Source organism: Culicoides brevitarsis, chromosome 2 (assembly GCF_036172545.1).
Source record: "Culicoides brevitarsis isolate CSIRO-B50_1 chromosome 2, AGI_CSIRO_Cbre_v1, whole genome shotgun sequence".
In the NCBI taxonomy this organism is placed as follows: domain Eukaryota; kingdom Metazoa; phylum Arthropoda; class Insecta; order Diptera; family Ceratopogonidae; genus Culicoides; species Culicoides brevitarsis.
The window spans coordinates 34,138,003-34,158,745 of record NC_087086.1 but is presented as its reverse complement, the minus strand read 5'-3'; the positions used below and the strand labels follow the sequence as shown (position 1 = coordinate 34,158,745).

At 26.7% G+C, this 20,743-nt stretch overlaps 1 protein-coding gene across 2 annotated transcripts in view; it reads left to right on the top strand.

Moving 5' to 3' along the window:
• The first annotated feature begins 593 nt into the window (after positions 1 to 593).
• The window catches only part of LOC134829771 (mediator of RNA polymerase II transcription subunit 13), a 32,397-nt gene continuing 12,247 nt past the window's right edge, over positions 594 to 20,743 (top strand). The window contains exons 1-7 of one of the 2 annotated variants that reach the window (XM_063843021.1): positions 594 to 1,846; positions 6,772 to 7,090; positions 17,362 to 17,449; positions 17,629 to 17,712; positions 17,933 to 18,261; positions 19,077 to 19,617; positions 19,812 to 19,931. In XM_063843021.1, the coding sequence (XP_063699091.1) occupies positions 1,781 to 1,846; positions 6,772 to 7,090; positions 17,362 to 17,449; positions 17,629 to 17,712; positions 17,933 to 18,261; positions 19,077 to 19,617; positions 19,812 to 19,931 (1,547 nt within the window). In that variant the 5' untranslated portion in view covers positions 594 to 1,780. The remainder of the gene's footprint in view (positions 1,847 to 6,771; positions 7,091 to 17,361; positions 17,450 to 17,628; positions 17,713 to 17,932; positions 18,262 to 19,076; positions 19,618 to 19,811; positions 19,932 to 20,743) is intronic. The other variant, XM_063843022.1, reaches the window with a different exon arrangement.

Genomic DNA, 20,743 nt, shown 5'->3' with positions numbered 1-20,743 from the left:
TATTTTATTTTTAAAATGTTAATTTAATAAAAATTCTAATCTATTTGAATTTTATTCAATTAATTTAAAATTGTTTTAAGTCTATTTATGTAATTAAAAAATCGTTCATAAAAAATTAAAATTATTTTTTAAAAAAATATTTTAAAATTAATTTATTTTTTTCTTTACAGAAAATTAAAAAGTATCAAAAATAATTTTAAAATTAAATCAAATTCATTAAAAATCTGATTTTTACCCGAATCAACTCGAGATCGTATTACGATAAAAACTGCTCTGGGCCATGTAAGTTATACGCCATTCTGTACTGTGTGTGTACAAAATTCTATTTTGCATTAGGTTTCATTCTCTAAACGGCTTTTAACTGAAATTTCTCTAAATTTTAATTATTTTTTAACAAAAGTTCTACATAAAAAATTTAAAAAATTATAAAATCTTTAAAATTCAATCATTAAAATTGAAAATTTCTTCTTTAAAATGCAAAAAATACGATTTAAAAATTTCAGAGCTTCCAAAACAAAACACAGATGGCTTTGGCAGTTTTAGGTTAGCTGTCAAATGTTTACGACGATAGTGAATTCTCTCGCTTTCTAAACGGTAGTCGGGAGTGCATAGAAAAAAAATCAAAAAAGTACATAATTACAATGAAAATAATCGTGAAAATATGTAAATTAAACAGAAAAGTGTGAAAACTATCGGAAAAGCATAAGAAATTCGCGAAAAATCTACGGAAATTGAGCAAAATCAACGAAAATAAAATTTTTAAGTAGAAAATTTTTTATGTGTACATCATATACTCCATACTACTATATACAACTATATATCTATATAAAGCACACACATATACACAAAAAACGCTATATACACACACACACGAGAAATAGTAGAATCGCTTGATTGTGTGCGTTTTTTGGATACAGTACAGATACAGTGAGCGAGCGACGACAACGGGCATTCATCAAACATTCTCGGCACGAGAGAATAAGAAGAAAAAGAAAAGCTAACGTGTGTGTGCGAAAAATATACAATAATAACATTATAAAGTGAATCAAGTTTACGAGCAGTAGCTGTGTACGCGCGACGACCAACACTTACACAGCATAAGTGCATCCATCTCTCCGTCTCGCACACACAACCAAGTCGTCGTCGTCGTCGTCGTCGTCAGTCGGGAACCTGTGTGTGCACTTTTAACAATATAATAATAATAATCGACTAATCGACACACACAGAGACATACAGAGCGCGAGTGTAACTGAGAGTAGACCCCGTCGTCGACGTCGAGTTAATATACACACAACAACACAAAATCAATGTGTGAGCGTCTTTTTCGATTATTTAAAAGCACTGTGGGACGTGAAGGTGAAATCTTCGTGTAATGTAAAAATAATATTAAAAAATACAAGTACAAGCCGTGTAACACCGAGAGTGAAGCAAAAAAATCCGCAGAAAATCACAAAAACGGCAAATCGCGGAAAAAGTGTCCGAAAAAATTGAGAAAAATAAAAATAAATGTAACAAAAAAAAATAATAGTGAAAAAAAGCAACAATTCGTGTCGTCGTCGTACAATACAAGTCCTACGTACATACATACATATACAGTATAGCATACCCAACATACATACGCAAGATAAGCTCATACAGAAGAAAAAAAGTTATAAAAGTTATTGAAATATTTTATCATCTAATGAAAATTAAGTAAATCAGTGAAAAGGAAGTTGTTTCTAACTAAATTTGTGTCTTGAAAAGTGAAAATGATAAAAAGATTAATACAAAAGCAGCAACTATGACGCATCAAAGCCAAACTAACGGCGCAAGTTTGGAGGATTGCCACACAAACTTTTTTGCCTTGGTATGTTGTTCAACTCTCTACTCTCGCATATAAATATACAGATATATCAAGTATAAAATACATATATCTATACACATGCAATATATTATTATTTATAAGTGCCATACGATACGGGAGTGTAGTGTATATTATGTTATTGTAAAATTTATAATTTATTTAAGTTTTTTTGCTGCTGCAATAATATTCTCATTATTATTATTATATTATATTATTAACATGGAATGGAATGGACTGAAAAATTATGACTGCGAAGAAAAAAAAAAGTTAAATTTACCACAGCACAGTGCACAAATAGTATCTATGATCGTGTTTGACTAAAGAAAAACAGTGGAAAAAGTTTGTTGTGATTTGTAGCGGTATATGGCATCTTCTTACTGTGCAATCCAAAATCGCAGTAAGGGGGCTACTTGGAAAAATTTTCTATTTTAAGAAGTTATTTAGATCTGTGGATCTTCTGTGTGTCAAAAACTTCCAATGAAGTCTCAAAGCTCTCAACGAAGGCTCTTAAGCTTTTCCAAAGTTTCGATCTGAGGATCTTCTGTGTGTCAAAAACTTCCAATGAAGTCCCAAAGCTCTCAACGAAGGCTCTTAAGCTTTTCACAAGTTTCGATCTGAGGATCTTCTGTGTGTCAGACAATTTCATCGAAGGCTCTTAAGCTTTTCCAAAGTTTCGATCTGAGGATCTTCTGTGTGTCAGACAAATTCATCGAAGGCTCTTAAGCTTTTCTAAAGTTTCGATCTGAGGATCTTCTGTGTGTCAGACAATTTTAATGAAGTCTCAAAGCTCTCACCGAAGGCTCTTAAGCTTTTCCAAAGTTTCGATCTGAGGATCTTCTGTGTGTCAGACAATTTTAATGAAGTCTCAGTTTCGATCTGAGGATCTTCTGTGTGTCAGACAATTTCATCGAAGGCTCTTAAGCTTTTCCAAAGTTTCGATCTGAGGATCTTCTGTGTGTCAAAAACTTTAAATGAAGTCCCAAAGCTCTCAACGAAGGCTCTTAAGCTTTTCTAAAGTTTCGATCTGAGGATCTTCTGTGTGTCAAAAACTTTCAATGAAGCCCAAAGCTCTCAACGAAGGCTCTTAAGCTTTTCACAAGTTTCGATCTGAGGATCTTCTGTGTGTCAAAACCTCCAACAAAATCTCAAACCCATTCAACTTGCGAATCTTCTGATCACTTAACAATTCACAAACAAAAATCTCGTTTACAAAAATACCCTTTTTTTCAATGCAAAACGGAATCGTATCATTGTACCAAATGAAAAAAATGTTATTAATGAAATGACAATGAAATACTGAAAACAACAAATTAACTCTACTCTACTACTTATGTACATGATACTTCATACTATATAAAACACCTCACACTGCGTTGTTCTACAAACATGACACAACGACCAGTAGCTAAAAAAAATCATACATGTACATTGAAAGAAAAAAAAATGTTAAATTTTATAAAATAAAAGAAGAACATATCAAGCAATGAAAACTATAATAATAATAAACTTAAACAATAATAATACACAAACATTTAAACCAAAACCTACAAGAAAAAAAAACTAGAAACTTTTTTAAATGATAAATTTTTTTTTTCATACTTTTTATATTTCACATTGACTATATAATAATAATAATATCATCGTGCTGTCGTCACATAAGTAGGTACCTCAGTACATTGAAAAAAAAAATCAAGAGAGAGAGAGAGAGAGCGTGAGTAAATGTGTGTGCGGCATTCGATTGAAAGTAGGACATCCAAGTAAATATACAACACGGTCGATACACACAGAAAAATCATGTCTATTATTGTTTTGTATATTCGTTGCCTGCCTTTTGCCTCCTCCTGTACATATATTTTGTACTTAGAAGATATATTTATTGAATATGCTCAATTTCATGAATATTCTCTTTTATTTCTCGACGACTATACATGGTTTTCGTTATGTACACGAAATTAATGATCGATTCTCTAAACGTCGTTACCAATACATTTGCACGGTATGCTCTTTTTTGTACACGGCAAAAAAAAAGAGTCTATCTCATGCTTAGATCTTTTGCAGCCGATTATAAAATGAAATAAAAATGTTAGTTTGCATGATACTTTTTTAGAAGGTAACTCTCGATGTTTGTACATGTTACATGTGTACTGTATGTGCGCCTTCATTATTATTATTAAAACACTTTTTTCTGCTTTACTTAACAAGTACCTTTTTTGCGTTGTATTGTAGGAAATTGTTCGTTGGTTTCTCTGAAAGATGATTCGTTTATCATGTTTTTTATGATAAAAACGAAAAAATATGAATCACTATGATTCAGAATCTATTTTTCAATAATTTCGAAAAACAAATGACGTCCCAAGCTTAAATTAAACTAAATTTTAATTGTTTACTTTTGTTTATTAATTGCGTCATATAAAGCACCTATATCTATTTCTACATCACATGTGAGAGCGTGTGTTGTTATGGTCGGTCAGTATTTAGTAGAACTGATAGTATTTATACGAATGACGTATCAATCCACAGTCATCCAATCTAAAAGCTGATAAGAAAGATGGAAATTGAATTTTTCATCGCGGTTGATAAGAAATGTGGAAGTAAAAAGGGGGAAGTGTTGAGTAAGCAAAGTTGTGGAAAGGGGCATGAACTTTCAAGGCCATCAAAAATTTCCGTTCTAAGAAAGACGTTACCTTGGCGAAACCACAAAATGATTATGATGAGGAGGATGATGATCCCATAGCCTATAAAATTACCTGCTAAACGGAGTTATGTACTGTGACGTTTTTGGGATCGACCATTATTTTTCGAAAAGATTACGAAAAGACCAACACATGTACAAAGTATAAGAAGAAAAAAACATGACAGCAAAAAGGACTAATCCTTTCATGTTTTTTGTATTACAAAGTACAAACAAGTAATATCATAAACACTTGATGATTTCCTTCGTTTTTTTTTCCTTTTTGACTGTATGAACCTACTGCAAATATCATTTTTTGTTATTATTCTTACTCCGTTTTTTTCATTCAGTTTTTTATATTCGTCCTCCCCATGCGTGCATCATGTATCGGAAATTTTGTCTATTCCATACCTACTTACTACTACTTGTGACGACGACGATGAATGAAGCGCATGCGGCTTCTAACAAAACTCACCGATTTCGAATATTTTCCAGTAGAGAGTGTAAAATTAGCTCAAAACTTATGGGAGTTTGTTCTCCATTGTTGAGTTTTATCGCTGAGGATTCATGGTTCATGAAATGACGTGCAAAGTGCCTCCCTTTTTCTACCCCAAATTTTTTTTTAAATGTTTAGACAGAGTTAAAATCAAGTTAAAATTTTGTAAATATTGAGTTAAAAGAAAAAAAATTGAGTTTCTTTTAAATTTTCAATTGAATGCCATTTTAGGCCGTTAGCTGTAAACAAAATTTTACGTAACTTTCACTTTTTTTCATGTTTTTAGTTGTTTTGTTGTATTAGTTGTTGTTGTTTATTTTTTATTTGCGAAAAGTTACATCGCAGTTACATGAAAAAAAATTGTTTTTTGTTTCAAATTTACATACGATTCATAGACGGATCCTACAAAGAGGGGCGAACCTATGCAAAAAAATCTTTTTGCCATAAAAGTTTTATTGAATTTTAAGTTTACAAGGGGGAGGTATGTGCCCCCTTAACTTCCCCGCCTTTGCTCATCGATAGTTCTCGAATTAGGAAATGTTACGAAATGCCGTTTCATTCATTTTTATTCATTGTTTGCTGCAAGTTGAAGTCGAGCAGAAATAAAAAAAAAACTGTAAAACAATGCAATGTTTTAATATAAAGAGATGAATGAATTGAACGCCGTTATTTTCATTAAGTTCCATACAAAGTCATAGCTTAAAAAAAATGTTTAAAGTGAGAGGTTGTACCGTTCCATTTAACATTTTTGCATTTGCTTTAAAAAATATCGGCTTCTTTTCCTCCTCATCATCATCATCATCAAAAAATCTCACAAAAATTACTATTTATTATTATTTTATTAGTACATGATTGTTATTATATTAATACTTATTTATAACGTAACTCGGCTCGCAACAACAGACAACGATGAAAAAAATGTAGGATTGCCGATATCTGTACAGCATATACGGTATGGACCCTGTTTGCACTAATACTACTGTAACGATCACCACTAGAGGGCGAACGAGAAAAATGAGAGAGAGAGAGAGAACATTCGCATGCGTTCGGAATAACATCTGGCGTAAAAAGTAAACATAAATAAAAACACACCAGCTACGTAATGACATTTTTAGTCGATTTTTTCGGTCTGTGATTGTATTTGTACGTAATACATACAGGATTAGACCGTATACAAAAATTATTCTCTCTCTCTCATTTTTCTCTGTACGATACATGTGACGACAACCTTTTGTTTATAAAATTTTTATCAATGTAGTTGTGGGGCACGAAAATTTTATCAATGCACACGCGTCGTCGTATTCCGATGTCGACGTACCTACCTGCGAGTTAGTCATAATAAATGCAAAGAAGCAACAGCCTATACCCATTACCATTACTCGTCGCGAGAGAGCGTGTGTGAGAGAGTTTTGCTGCTGTACGACGTGCATGTATGGGAGACACGTGTCTGCAATGCTCGCCGTATAGGGTCGATATTCCTCGAGATGCTGTGTATCGATGGATATTTTTTTCCCATGAATTTGAGGAAAAAAAAAAGTGTTTTGTACTTGAAATGTGTTTATGATATGATTTATCTAAAATACAAGGGATAACTGCTAATTGTTTGTATGTTTCTGTAATGAAAAAAGAAAACTGAAACACAAAATTTAGTAAAAAGGGGAAAACTTTACGTCATCCATTCACATATATATGTTGACTTTGCATCTGATCAGGGTCGTTAACCAGACATTTTAACTAAAAAATTTTTTTTTTCCTTTTCAGACCGATTTGTGCGGCATAAAATGGCGTAAATTGGTACAAGTTGAGAGACTAAATGCGTCTAGCGATCCGCTCGACGATCCGGTGTTACGTTCTTATTCAAAATGCCTTGCTGTAGATATACTGTGTGTGTGGCGTCGTGTTGCGGCGCCCAAACCGGATCCCGATCCGGCAAATTTTCTCGAATTGTCGCTGCAACAGCCGACAAGTGTCACGCATCCGCCGCTCTCCCTGACCGCCGCCAAGGAGCTCTGGATCTTTTGGTACGGCGAAGAGCCCGATTTGACGGATTTAGTTGCGCCTGAACTTCTCAAGTCATCCGGTAAGTAACCTGTTTTGTAATTATTTTTTTTATTTTTTGGGAGAATGCTAGAAGAAAAGGAAAGACGAAACAACAAGTCCGCCCACAAAATAAGAAGAAAACGAACAACAAAAAGTTACAATAAGGCACATCAAACACACGAGAAAAAGAGTTGAGCAGCAACCTGTGTGTGTGTTCGGGTTTTTTTTTATTTCTGCACATATGGAGTAGCAAGTTGTTATAATATGCATAAAATAGGGACAAGTTATGCTTATGTGTGGTGTCTTGCGATGAAGAGAGTGATCGAAGCAACGATGTGTTTTATGAGAAAATTCTCGTTTTTTGTGCTGAATTTGTAAGGAGGAGACATAAAAACTGAGAAATTGTGGAGTTTTTTGCTCGTTTAAAGGAAAAGCTTTCGTTTTTGTGCCCAAAAATGTTCAAGGTTTAATAAAAAAAATTTTATTTTTTTTATGATTTTTCAAGAAAATCGAAAAATTTAATTAAGTTGGTTTTTAAAAAATAAATAATAAAATAATTAATTTTATTAATATTAAATTGATGATAATTTTTAATTCTAAATTTTCAATAAGGAAATTTTATTTACTTGAGATATTTTTTAAAAAATTATTTAATTATTTTTTAATTAAAATTAAAATTGAAAAATTTGAAGGAATTTTATTTTTTTTTTATTTTTTTTATTTATTTTTTTTTTTTTTTTGATAATACAACACTAAAAATTAATAAATAAAAAAAATATATAATTTAAAAAAATATATTAAAAAAATATATATTAGATAAAAAAATTTAATTTAATTTTAAAATTTTAAATGATTTCTAACTTGAAATAAAAAAAAAATTCGTCAAATTTAATTTATTAATTTTTTTTTTTCATTAAAATAAAATTAAAATAAATTAAATAAAACAAAATTTAATTAAAATAAAATAAATTAAAATTGAAGAAATTTTTTAAAATCATTTTAAATTTTAAAATTAACTTCAAAATGATTTTTAAAATTAAGTTAAATTTTTTTTTATCTAAAATTATCAAAAAAAAATTGAATTCCTTCAAATTTTTCCAAAAATTATCACAAAATTTCGAAATAATTTTCTTGAAATATTTAGAGAAATTTTTGAAAATTTTCGAATATTTTTCTGCGTCAAAATTTTTTTTTAAATAAAAACTTCCTAAAAATTCTCAATATTTTGTCCCAAGTTCTTTAAAAATTTATAAAAATTCATCCAAAAAAATACAAATTTTTTTTTAAAAAAGTTCTTCTAAAAATTTTATGAAATGTCAAAAAATTTATGAAATTTTAAAATTTTTCCCCTAAATATAAAAAGTTTCTTTAAAAATTCTCTAAAAAATCGAAAAAAAAAAAAAATTCCTTTTAACAAAAATAACGAACAAAAAACTAAAATTCTCTTATGAAAATAAACTTTTAATATCTCCTCACTTCACAAATTCAACTAAAAACGATCGATATTTACATTTCCGTAATGTACATTCCTCCTTCCTACTCCTTTGACAACAACTAAAAATGTCCTTCTTCTTATTTACATTGCATCCACATTGCCTCACAGCACAAAAAAAATCGTTCAAAAGCTTCATTTTTTTGTTATTTGCTCAAACGAGACACAAAAAAATTAACGCGCGCCATTCTCAGTTTTTTTTTGTGCAAAAAAAAACGTTTGAATATGTACTTTACTAATAATTTGTCTGGTTTTACGCGACTTTATTGATATTTTGTCATTTTTTTTTGTCATGAATTATTCGCGGATTTTCGGCGAAACAACCAAAAATTTGCTTCCCTCTAACCACAAAAAAAAAAAAAAAATCGTCGTCGACGAAACACAAAAAAAAAATCAGTTGCCGGCAATTTTATTGATATATAAAGTCGTAAAACAACACCCAATAACAATATTTTTGTGTATCACACACAATCTCTCCGTGTTTTTGTTAATGTAATCTACGACACATATGTTACGAATACGCACGGCACCTTGCTCTCTTTTTTGCCTACTTCTCGCCTGTACGTGCAAAAAAAAAAGACTTGATTCACACAAAATGTTCTACATTTCTATATACGGCACTCGGAACGCACACAGACACGCGCTCCGATCGTTCGTTCGCTTCTTCATCACTTTTCTAAGGCAGGAATTTGCGCATGTCCATCGACAAATCGATGACAAAAGGAGACTCTCACGTGTCTACGGCTCCTCAATTTCCTACGACGACGACGACGACAAACGACGAGAGATTCTCGTGATATCGAAATGCAAAAAAAAAATCTGAAAATCAATTTTAAAAAAATTCGAAAATGATCTTGCACTGACCTATACCGAAGCAAAGCGACCACGAGACGCGACAATCGTCATCGTCATCAACGTCGTTGAGCAAAAGTCGCAACACAAAGGGACAGCCAGAATGCAAATCGCAGTTTAGTTTTGCCTTTTTGCGCGAAACAACAACAAAAATGACATTGAAATGTAAAATATAATAAAATAAAAATATTGTCGTTGTGTGAGAGTGCATGAGAGAAGTGCATACGTAGAACAAAAAATAAAAACTCACGACGAACCAGAACAACCAGGTGTGCAGTTTTTTTTTGTTTTGTTCTACGATGTTTGATCGAATATTGAGAAATGACGCGATCACTGGTTTTAAATTGTTTTTTTTTTGACAGTTGAAAAATTTGACAATTCACATTTTGACAGTTGATGTTTTGTTTTTAAATTTTATTGACATTAAATTGATTAATTTTAATGAAAAAATAACAAAAATTTTGATTAAAAAGAATTTTATGACATCAAATGTCAAAGTTTTGACATTTCTAAAAAAAATTTGACAGGTTGACAGTTAATATGTTTTTTAACCTCACTTTTTAAGCAATTTTATAATTTTTTTTCTTCAAAGTTTGATTCGAATAATAAATTTTTAGTTCCTTTTTGAATATTTTTATTGAAAAAAATTTAACTGTCAAATTTCAGAACTGTCAAAATAATGACATTTGACCTAAAATTTGACCTAAATATGAATAAAATCATATTTTTTTGTATATTTTAAAGGATTAAATTTCTTCATAGTTGACAAAAAAGTGTTTATAAATTAGATTCTGTCATTTTTTCTTGTCAAAAATTTGACAGCTGTCATAATTTTTAATAAAATTCATTTTTTAGATAATTTTTTTTATTTTTTTATATTTTTAAAAATTACTATTATTTTTAATTTTTTAAAAAAAATTTATATTTCATGAAAAACAAACTGTCAAATATTTTAAATGTCAAATTTATGACATTTGAAATTATTTAATAATTTTTAATTGTTTCGTAATTTAAATACTTGGAATTTATTGTTTTAAGAATAAAAATGTAAAAAAAAATTACTTTTAATTTTTTAAAAATATTTATTTATTTTTTTTTTTAAATTTAATTATTCAAATAACAATAATTTTTGACATCTGTCAATTTTTTAACTGTCAAAATAATTTGAATAATTTATTCGTTAAAAAAAGTTAAAAAATTTATTTTATTTATTAAAAAATTGTTGATAAAAAAATCAATGAATTAAAGGCATTTTTGCAATTTTTATTGAATCAGAGTGAAAAAATCTTAAAAATTCATTAAATCCGCTTCCTTTTCGCATACCAAAAAAAAAATTGCGTTGAAAAAAATACCCCAAGTACAATTATCACACATGAAAAAAATGTTTACAATAAAAAAAAAAGAATAAAAATAAAATTTCAAGGCTAATCATGCATGTCTTTCAATGCAATTCTCGCTGTACGTCTTGCGCGTGAAATTTGTCTCAATTTGTCGTTGCTGCAAACACATTCGCAACTCTTTTCATTTTTTTTTTGTATTTACCCGAGAAAAGAGAGAGAGTGATTACAAAACAAATAATAAATACAGAAACAATAATAATCGAAACAAAAAAAATTATCTCTCGGAGGAAGAAGAAGAAGGAGACTCACACATGCATCGCGGTCTAAATACTTCGATTTTTCCGTGTGTAAATTTGATTTGTATTTTTCTCCTATAAATAGCGCAAATCTATTTTTATTACAAATTTGTTCGATTTCGATCCGCGTGCACATAAACACATGCGATGCCGCTGATTGTCAAACAATTCGATGCAATTTCGGTAAAGTTCCGAAAAAGAGCGGTAAAATCGTGTCGTTGTATAATATTTTTTTTTATTTAAATTAATTTGATGAAAAAAAAAGTGAATGACTGATTTAATATATTTTTTTATTACTTTCGGCATGAATTGGTCTTTGTGAAGCAATTTTTGACGTTTTTGGATCGAAAGTCGTTATGGGAGTAACGGTTGCAATTTTAACAATTGGGAGTTGAAAAGTAATTTTTTAAAATGAAATTTAATTTTAATAGATTATTTTTCTTCTGAAGTTTTTAAATAATTTTTTTTAAATTTGATGGATTTTTTGAACGAATTTTTATTCTGAAATAAATTTATTTTTTTTAAATAAAAAAAATTTTTTAATAAAAAAATTACAATTTTTTAATTTAAAGTATTGAATTAAATTTAATTTCCATATTAAATTATTTGATTATTTGAAATAATTATAATAAAATAAAATTAATGATTTTTTAATAGATTTTTAGTTTTTAAATCCATAATTTTAACAATTTTTTAAAATTTTATTTATTAATTTTTATTTTTTTTTTATTAATTTATTTTTTGAGCCTTTTATGGAAAATTAAAAAATTCCCTGAAGCATCAATAGAATCTTAAAGACACTTTTTATAGTAAAAATTTTCGAATTTTTGTGCTTTTGATATTTATTTGAACTCAAATAAAAAATTTCGTTACATTTAAAACTCAAAAAATTTCAACGCTGAAGCATGAAATTGACTTAAAAATTAATTTATTGACTAAAAATTTAATTTTAACCCTATAAAAATATCTTTTGGTTTGACTTTGACTTCGAGTTTCTCAAAAATTTGCTTTAAAGGACCTAATTTGGTCTCTTTTTAGCTTTTTTTGAATATTTTTAATTTAAACTTTTTCACAAAAATGGCTTTAGAAACAAATTAAATGTTAATTATCGTCCAAAATTTTTTTTAAAAAAATCTAAAAAAAAATACAACCAACTTTTCGAATTGATTTGGAATAAAAAATATTAAAAAATAAAATAAAACTTTTCGAAAAATATTAAATAAAAATTATGAAATTTAAAAAAAAAATTAAAAATAAAATATAATTTTAAAAAATAAAATAAAATAATTTTTTTTAAAAAATAAAATAAAATTTTAAAAAAATAAAAAAAAATTTAAAAAAATAAAAAATAAAATTTCGAAAGCTTTCGAAAAAAAAAATTCACAAGATCTAAAAATTTTTTTAACAATTTTTTGGAATATAAGAATTAATATTTCAATTCAATTAATATTTCATGGAAATTTTGATTTATTTTAAGAAAATTTTTAAAAAATTGCCAATTTTAGTTCTTAAACCTGTTAAAACAGTAAAAAATTCCATAAAATTTTTTTTTCTTCAGGAATTTTGAATCTCATTCCAATATTTAGCATTAAAACACTTGTCGTGATCATCCAATTCAAACAAATATCGCACAACTTCGTTACAAGTGGATTCCAACAAGTGCCTACGACGACGACAATAACAATTACACGATCTCCCATTGTTGTTGCTGCATGTCGTATCTAGTATGAATTTTAATGTTACTCGAAAAAAAAATAAAGAAGTCACTAAAACCCCTAGTTTAATGACCTCTTATTGTAACCGTTACATTACCATTATTATTTTTTATATTGTTGTTTTTAAACTTCTTTTAGTTATTTTTTTTCTGTGTCTCTCACTCAACTCTCCTCAACTAGCAGCAACTTGCTCCACTCACACATCCAAGTCTTTAGTTTTTTTTTCGCTTTGCTTCCAAAGTTGCTTCTTCTTCTCCATACAATTTTATTTTTATTTTCTACAAAACACACAAATACACAAAAGAGCTTTATTATTGTTATTATTTTATGTTTTTACTCGTCGTCGCGTCGCTCATCGTCGTTTCGCTGTGTGGCAAAGTAATGAAAGAAGAAGAAGATGTTCCGAGTGCCGGTGTAGTAGTTGGAAAAATATAATTTTAAACATAAATAAATATGCATATGTAACACACCACGCACGAAAACGAGACTTACAAACGAACAACTGGAAACAAGCATGCCACTATTAAAATAATAATAAAGTGGATTACGATAAAAAATGTTGCGAGTATCATGTGTGCTCGATGTGCTGCGGTGCGATGTTTGTGTTATTATACAATTTTATTTCGAGTTATTTTTCCGTTTTTGAGTGTGAGAGAGATATGCGGCACACTGGAAGTGGATGAGAAATATTTTCATGGGTTTTATTTTATTTTGTGGGGGATTATTGGGGAAACGAAGGAAAGGAAATTGAATAAAAATGAGGCAACATTGTCCTTTTTTGAAATGGTTTTTTGAAGGATTTTGTGTTTTATTGCAGAAAAATTTAAAAATTATAATTTTATTTGAATTTTTGATAAGAAAATGATAAGAAATTACAATGAATAAACATTTTTGGATAGGTCGTGAATTATTTTGACATTGAAAAAATTTTGTCAAATAAGATAATTATTTAAATAAAATTTTATTTTAAATTTAATAAAATAATTTATTAAAAAATAATTTTATTAAATTTAAAAAAATTTTAATTATTTTTAAATTTAATTTTTTTTTTAATAAATTATTTAATAATTTTATAAATTAATTTTTACTATCGATATTTAATAAAATTATTAAATTAAAAAATTAAAAAAGTTTTAATATAATTTTTTGTTGGCAACTTCAAAGATTTTAAATAAGAATTTTGATGCAAATTTTGTTTTTTTATTTTTTTTTTAAATTATTTAAATTTAAAAATTATTAATAAAATTTAATTATTATTAATTAAAAATAATAAATTAATTGAATGTTTTTTGAATTAAAAAAAAGTTTTTCAAAATTTTCTCAATTTAATTTAAATAATTTTGAAAAAATTTAATAATTTAATTTATTATTATTTAATTTATTAAATTTAATTAATTTATCAAAAAAAAAATAATTTATAAAAATATGTATCTAAAAATAATTTAAATTATTAAAATAAAGTTTTTTAATGATTTTTCACTAATTTAATAGATTAGGTATTTTTAAATTAAAATTTTTATTAAACAAAATACCTAATAATAAATAAAATCAAAAATTACAAAATAAATAAAAATCTTGAAGATAATTGTAAGAAAAATTTTATTCAAATATCTTAATAAAAAAAAGTAATTTATATAGAATTCAATTTTATTATTTTAAACCATTTAAAATGATATTTTTATAAAATAATTATAAATTAATTTATTTTTTTCATTTTATTTAAATTAAATTAAATTGAGAATTTATTTTTATAATTATTTAAAATTTAATATTAATATTTTTATGAAATTTAATTATTTTTATTTAATTTCGTAAAAATATTTAAAATTTTTTAATTAAATAATTTAATTTAAATTTTTAGAAAGAATAATTTAATAATAATTAATTATAAATTAAATAAAATAATTTAAAAAATAATAATAAAAAAAATTAAATCAAAAATTTAATTAAAATTTTAAGATTTTAAATATTTATATTTTTTTTGTAAAATAAATAATTAAAAATATTTTAAATTTAAATAAATTGTAATATTTTAATACTAATTAATTTTATATTAATTTATTTTAATATTAAAAAATTTATATTTTTTTTATAATAAAATTTAAATTCTTTAACAAATACTTAAAACCATACAATAAAATTTTAAAATCTCAACAATCTACAAAAAAAATCTTACAAATATTGTTATCAAAAACCTTAACAATCCCTTTTCGAGGTCAATCCACTCACACACACGTTACATTGTCGGTACGAAAAGTAAACAAATAAAAATCACAACAAAAGCCTGTCTCTATCACTTTACAATAAAGATATAAATCAGTGATAATACGCATGAATGATAGTCTCTCGTACAAACTAGCAAAATGTGTGTTCAGTAAATAAATTCCAACAAAAACAATGTTTTTCAGTTTTACGACAATAAATAAATAACTGTAACTTTATGTGTTCTAAAATGTGTCTAAAATGCTTAGAAATTGTAATTTTTTACAACTTTGTTGCTCATTGTGGGTTAAGCTTTGTGCAAACTTTGACAAAACATTCGCCTCAAAATTTCAATAAAAAAGTAGAAAAATACTCGTGAACGTAACGCACGTAATTAAATAACATTATTATTATTAAACAATGCCTCTCTTAACATACACTCGAACGTCGTCGAACGATGAACGAACGAACGGATAGTTTTATACGGTTTATTATTATTATTATTGCGTTGAGACCTATTTGAGACGACAAACGACATGAAACGAATGAAATGGAAAATAATAAATAAATATTTCCTCCGTACGGGCACACACACATACGTAGTTTCTCGTACACGCTCGTATGGGTCGAAAAAGTCGATGAAATGTGGATGTATGGGTGCCGCATGTGTGTTTGTGAGGTTGCCCATGTGTGTAAATAACGTAATAACGCGATATTATGTACTCGACGCACTCACATGTACGCGATAGGGGAATACCATATGAATATTTAGAGCCATAGAGGACAAAAATCTTAGAAATGCCAGATATAAAAGTTACATTTTTTTGTTGTCTTATTTTCTTTCTTTTTTTTCTGCTTCTCTCCTCAAATTGTTTTAAAATTATCTCGTCGTTCGGCTGAGCGAAGCGTGATCTTTGTTGTTGTGAATATTAATGAATGAACTGAGCAGGAAGTTTTTTTTATTTTAATTTTATTTCACCGTCTACTAAATAGACGCAAACTTTTTGTTTCACTTTTTTTTTTTGAGTAAATTAAAAAAAAAATTGAAGACGAACGTTGACCTCTGTCTCCTTTGAATGACCTCAGAATGTGGTTTTTACTTTATCAGTTAACCCAAAGTTAACCAAAAAAACCGATTTTTATCAAAAAAAAAAAAGAATAGAAAAAAATTGTTTGTTGATTATTACTCACGCCTTTCTCGATCATTAAAAATCAATTTCTTTTCAATTTGTTTTTCTTTTGGGGTTTCGTTAACGATATTTATCAACCTTGTTTAATATTATAGCCTAAAGGCAAATAAGAGATTGATTTATTTTTTCAAGGTGATTTTATTGGTTTTGTGTCATGGGGGATGTTTTTTGAAAGATTTTTAAAAATTTTCAGTGAGATAAGGCAAAAATGTTAAATTTTAGTTTAATTTATTAAAAAATATTCAAAATTTAGTTTAAAATTAAATTTTTATTTAAAAAATTACACTTTTGATGACATTTCAAACGAAAAATTTTGTAAATGTCAATTTGAAAAATGACAGTTTGAAATTCGCGAGTTGCCTTTTTGCTAATTCAAACAAATTAAATTATTCATAAACTTTTGTGAAAAAAATTTAAAAATTTTTTATTTGTTTTTAATTTCAATTAATTACATAAAAAATAATTCAATTTAATTTTGACAGATTAAAATTTGAAAATCGCCTCTTCACTAATTCAAAGTGAACAAATTATAAAAATTTCATATTTTTTTTTTTTTTTTGTAAATAAAAAGTTTTTTAATAATTCAATTTTGCTCAAAATTTTTTTATTTTTAATTTAAAAAAAAAATTCTTATAAACTTCAATTCAAAAATGTGATGGTTTGAAATTTGGAAATCGCCTTATGGCTCATTCAAACTAAAAAAAATATGAAAATTCTTGTGAAAAAGTTTTAAAAAATTAAATTTTACTCAAAATTATTTAATTTGGAAATCTCTTAAAAACTAATTAAATTTTTTTTCAACACTTAAAAATTTAATTATATTTTTAAATTTTAATTTATTTTTTTTTAATTTTAAAATAAAAAAAAATAAATGTCAATTCAAAAAATTGACAGTTAAAATTTTAAAAATAGTTTTTTTAAATATTCAAAATTTTATCTGATTTTTTTTACAAAAATTTTTAAAAAATTTCGAGAATAAAAATTTTTTCTCTTAATTTTTTGTATTTTTAAAATATATTTTTAATGAATTTTTTTCCAAAAAAGCGCCTTGGTCAAAAAAAATTTCGTCTTTCCTTTTCATTTCAAACACTTGGTCAACCACAAACCACGACTTTTATCGTCATCTCTTTAAAAAGCAATCCATTCATTTTTGAACTAGATAATTTTTTGTTTCTCTTGTTGAACAAATAATAACAAAAAACACATGTTTCTATTTATTTACAGATGGTTGCAGCCACGGATCATGGGAAAGCGGTCTGTCGTACGAATGCAGATCTTTACTATTTAAAGCGTTACACAACCTGATTGAAAGGTAAAGTGCTTTGTCAAATGTGCGATCAATATTTGTGCACGAAAAATATTTATTAATGTAAATAAAACGTGATTCATGTTTGTATTTACTTAATAACATTTTCATTCATAATCACTCGCACTTACTCTCTGGGTTACTCCGTTATTTATTTTATTTTTTTTTTTTTTTTATTCAAACAGGTGTTTATTATCTCGCGATGTTGTACGTTTGGGCAGATGGTTCGTGCAACCCGCGTCTTCTGGCGAAAGAACATTGGGACGAAGGTAATTTTTTGCTTGATTTGGATTAATTGGAAATGCTTTATAGACACAATTTATCATCAAGTTTTGATAATTTGATTCAACATTTCCTAGAAAAATGTTTGGTTTCTCTGTTATTGCCGCGCGAGATTTTTTGCGGCGATAATCGTTCAAATCGCGACAATTTTTTAAAATTTTTCTCTAAAATAAAAAAAAATAATTAATTTTTTTAAATATTTTTTAGTTCCATGCACCTTTCCTACTCCTTTGCATTTTTCGTGCATGGCGACAGCACGGTTTGTGCTTCCATGGACATACGCGAACATCCGCCGGTGCGACCAATTACCATGGAGCATCTCACGGAAGCGCAAGCTGCGTCGCAACAAAATGCGGATGTCAAGCCGCGACAAGTGATTTTGGCGCCATATGGCTTGGCAGCAACCCTAACCGGACAGAGTTTCCGGAATATTGATCCGCAAACGGAGAAAGTATTGAACGATTGGAGTGCATTTTATCCGCTGCACAACAAGGATAGCGGCAGTAACATGCCACCGATTGTCGAAGTTATGTCAGGTGAGTTTAACTGAAAAATTTAAAAAAAATATTTATTCAAAGTTAAAAATTTAATTTTAATTTTAAATAAAAAATTATTGATAAATTTAATCGATTTAATTAAAAAATTTGTTTTAATTTAATTTAAATTAAATTTTTAAAATTTTAGTAAAATTATTTAATTTTTATTTAAATATAATTTATTTTAAATAAAAATAATTGAATTAAATTTAACTCGAAAAAATTTGAAAAATTAAAAAAAAATAATTAATATTCATGAATTTTATCAATAATTTAAAATTTAAAATTTAATTGAAAAAAATATTAAATTAATTTTATTTAAAATTTTATTTCAAGAATTTTTTTTTCAATTTTATTTAATTAAAAATTTATTAAAATTATTTAATTATTTTAAAATTAAATTTATTTTTTTTTAATAGTTTAAATTCTTAATAATTAAAAAATTTTAAAAAATTATTCACAAAATTAATTAATTAAAAATTAAAAAAAATAAAAAAAATTAGAAAAATTTTGAATAAAAATTATTCTTAAAATTAAAAAAATATAATATTTAAATTAAATTTTAATAAAATTTTAATAATTTAAATATAATTTAAATTAAAATTTTAAAATTTAAAATTAAAAAATTAAAAAATTTTTAATTAAATTAAATTATTTTATAAAATTTTAAAAATTTAATTTAAAATTGTTATATTTATTAAATTAAATTAATTAAAAAAAATTATTCAAAATTATTTATTTTTTTAAATATTAATTAATTTTTTCAAATAATAAAAACAAAATCTTAACAAATTTTTTGTTTTTTTTCTCCGTAGGCGGCATAAAAATGCGTTATCCAACAAAATATGTATTAGTAACTGATCTGGACGATTTTAAATCAAACATTAGTAGTAATAACTTAACCAACGGTATTCATCATAATGGAAGTAGTAGCAACAGCAGCAAACTAAGTTGTAAAGAAAATACTCTAAATCATCAACAAAATAATAATAATCTTAGCAGTAGTAATTGTACAAACACTAATCTTAAGCAAAACAAGTCAACATGTCCAGTATCCGCATCACCGACGGCGGCAACGTCATGCGTCGTCACGAGCAAATCGCTCATCTCCGATAATCCCACAAACGACTTGGGCAATCCGCTCAGCATGCATATTCCACTGAAAAATGTCACAGTATTACCGGAACGCGTATGGCAGGATTGCATTACGAGCGAAGCCACCGTCAAGCTGCAGCAACTCCAACTGCAGCAGCAACAATCGCACGAAGGCAACAACGAAAACGCTTCCGGCGCCGCCAACAAACTCATCTGGGAAATTACAAATCCGCTGCAGAAAATGACGTGTCACTGTCTAAAGTGAGTATTTTTCCGTGAAACTCCAATTTTTTTTATTATTTTTTGTGCCGTTGTGTTGTCTTTAGTTCGAACCAAAAAAAAAATTGCAGGGATTTTTTTTATCATTTTTTATGCTTTTCTGTCCTCCTTTTTCCTTCAAATCCATGAACTGAAAAAAAAATTCGAGAAAAAATCAAAAACAAATATTTCCGCAGGTGCTATTCAAATAAAAAATCAAATGGATCAAGATCAAGAAACGGTTGTAATAATAGACAATCAAGTTGTGGTAGCCAAACGGCAACAACACCGAACAATACCAATTCCATGAGTCAAAGGTTGGTTCTGACTTTTAGATCTCTCTCACACAAAAAAAACACACATACACTCAATAAACAAAGAAAAAAAAAACACTCACAAGCCTCTCTCTAAAAATAAAATTAAGACATCAATCACATTATTTTTTACCGCATTTCGAAAAAAAATTAAATTTTTAAAATATGCATTGGGATAAAAATTAAAAATTTGCATTGGAAGAAAATTTTTGAATAAAAAATAGAAAGATATTTCAAAATTTGCTTTAAAGAGACATTTCAAAATGTTTACTGGGTCAAACATTTAAAATTTGCATTAGGGCAATATTTGAAAATGTTAACTGGGTCAAGAAATCAAACTCTGCCATTTTTGCAAAATTTAAATTTTATCAAATTTTTGTTACTATTTACAATATAAAATCTCCAATATGAATTGGGACAAAATTTTGAAAAGTGCATTGGGTCAAAAATTTTTAAATGTTCTATAGGACAAATTTTTTAAAAATTTCAATAGGAAAGGAATTGAAAATATGCCTTAGTTGAATAAATATGAATATTTAGAAGATTTTTATATGGAAAAATTCAGATTTCACATTGGGACAAAAATTCACATAAGAATAAAATGCAAAATATGCATTGGGATAAAAATTAAAATTCTTATTGGGACAAAATTTCAAAATATGCCTTAGGAGAATTTTTAAAAAATTTCTATAAGAAAAATATCAGATTTTGCATTAGGTCAAAAATTAAAAATTCCCATAGAGACAAGAATTCAAAATATGCATTGGGTCAAAAAATTTAAAATTTTCAATAGGAAAAAAAATTAAAAATATACA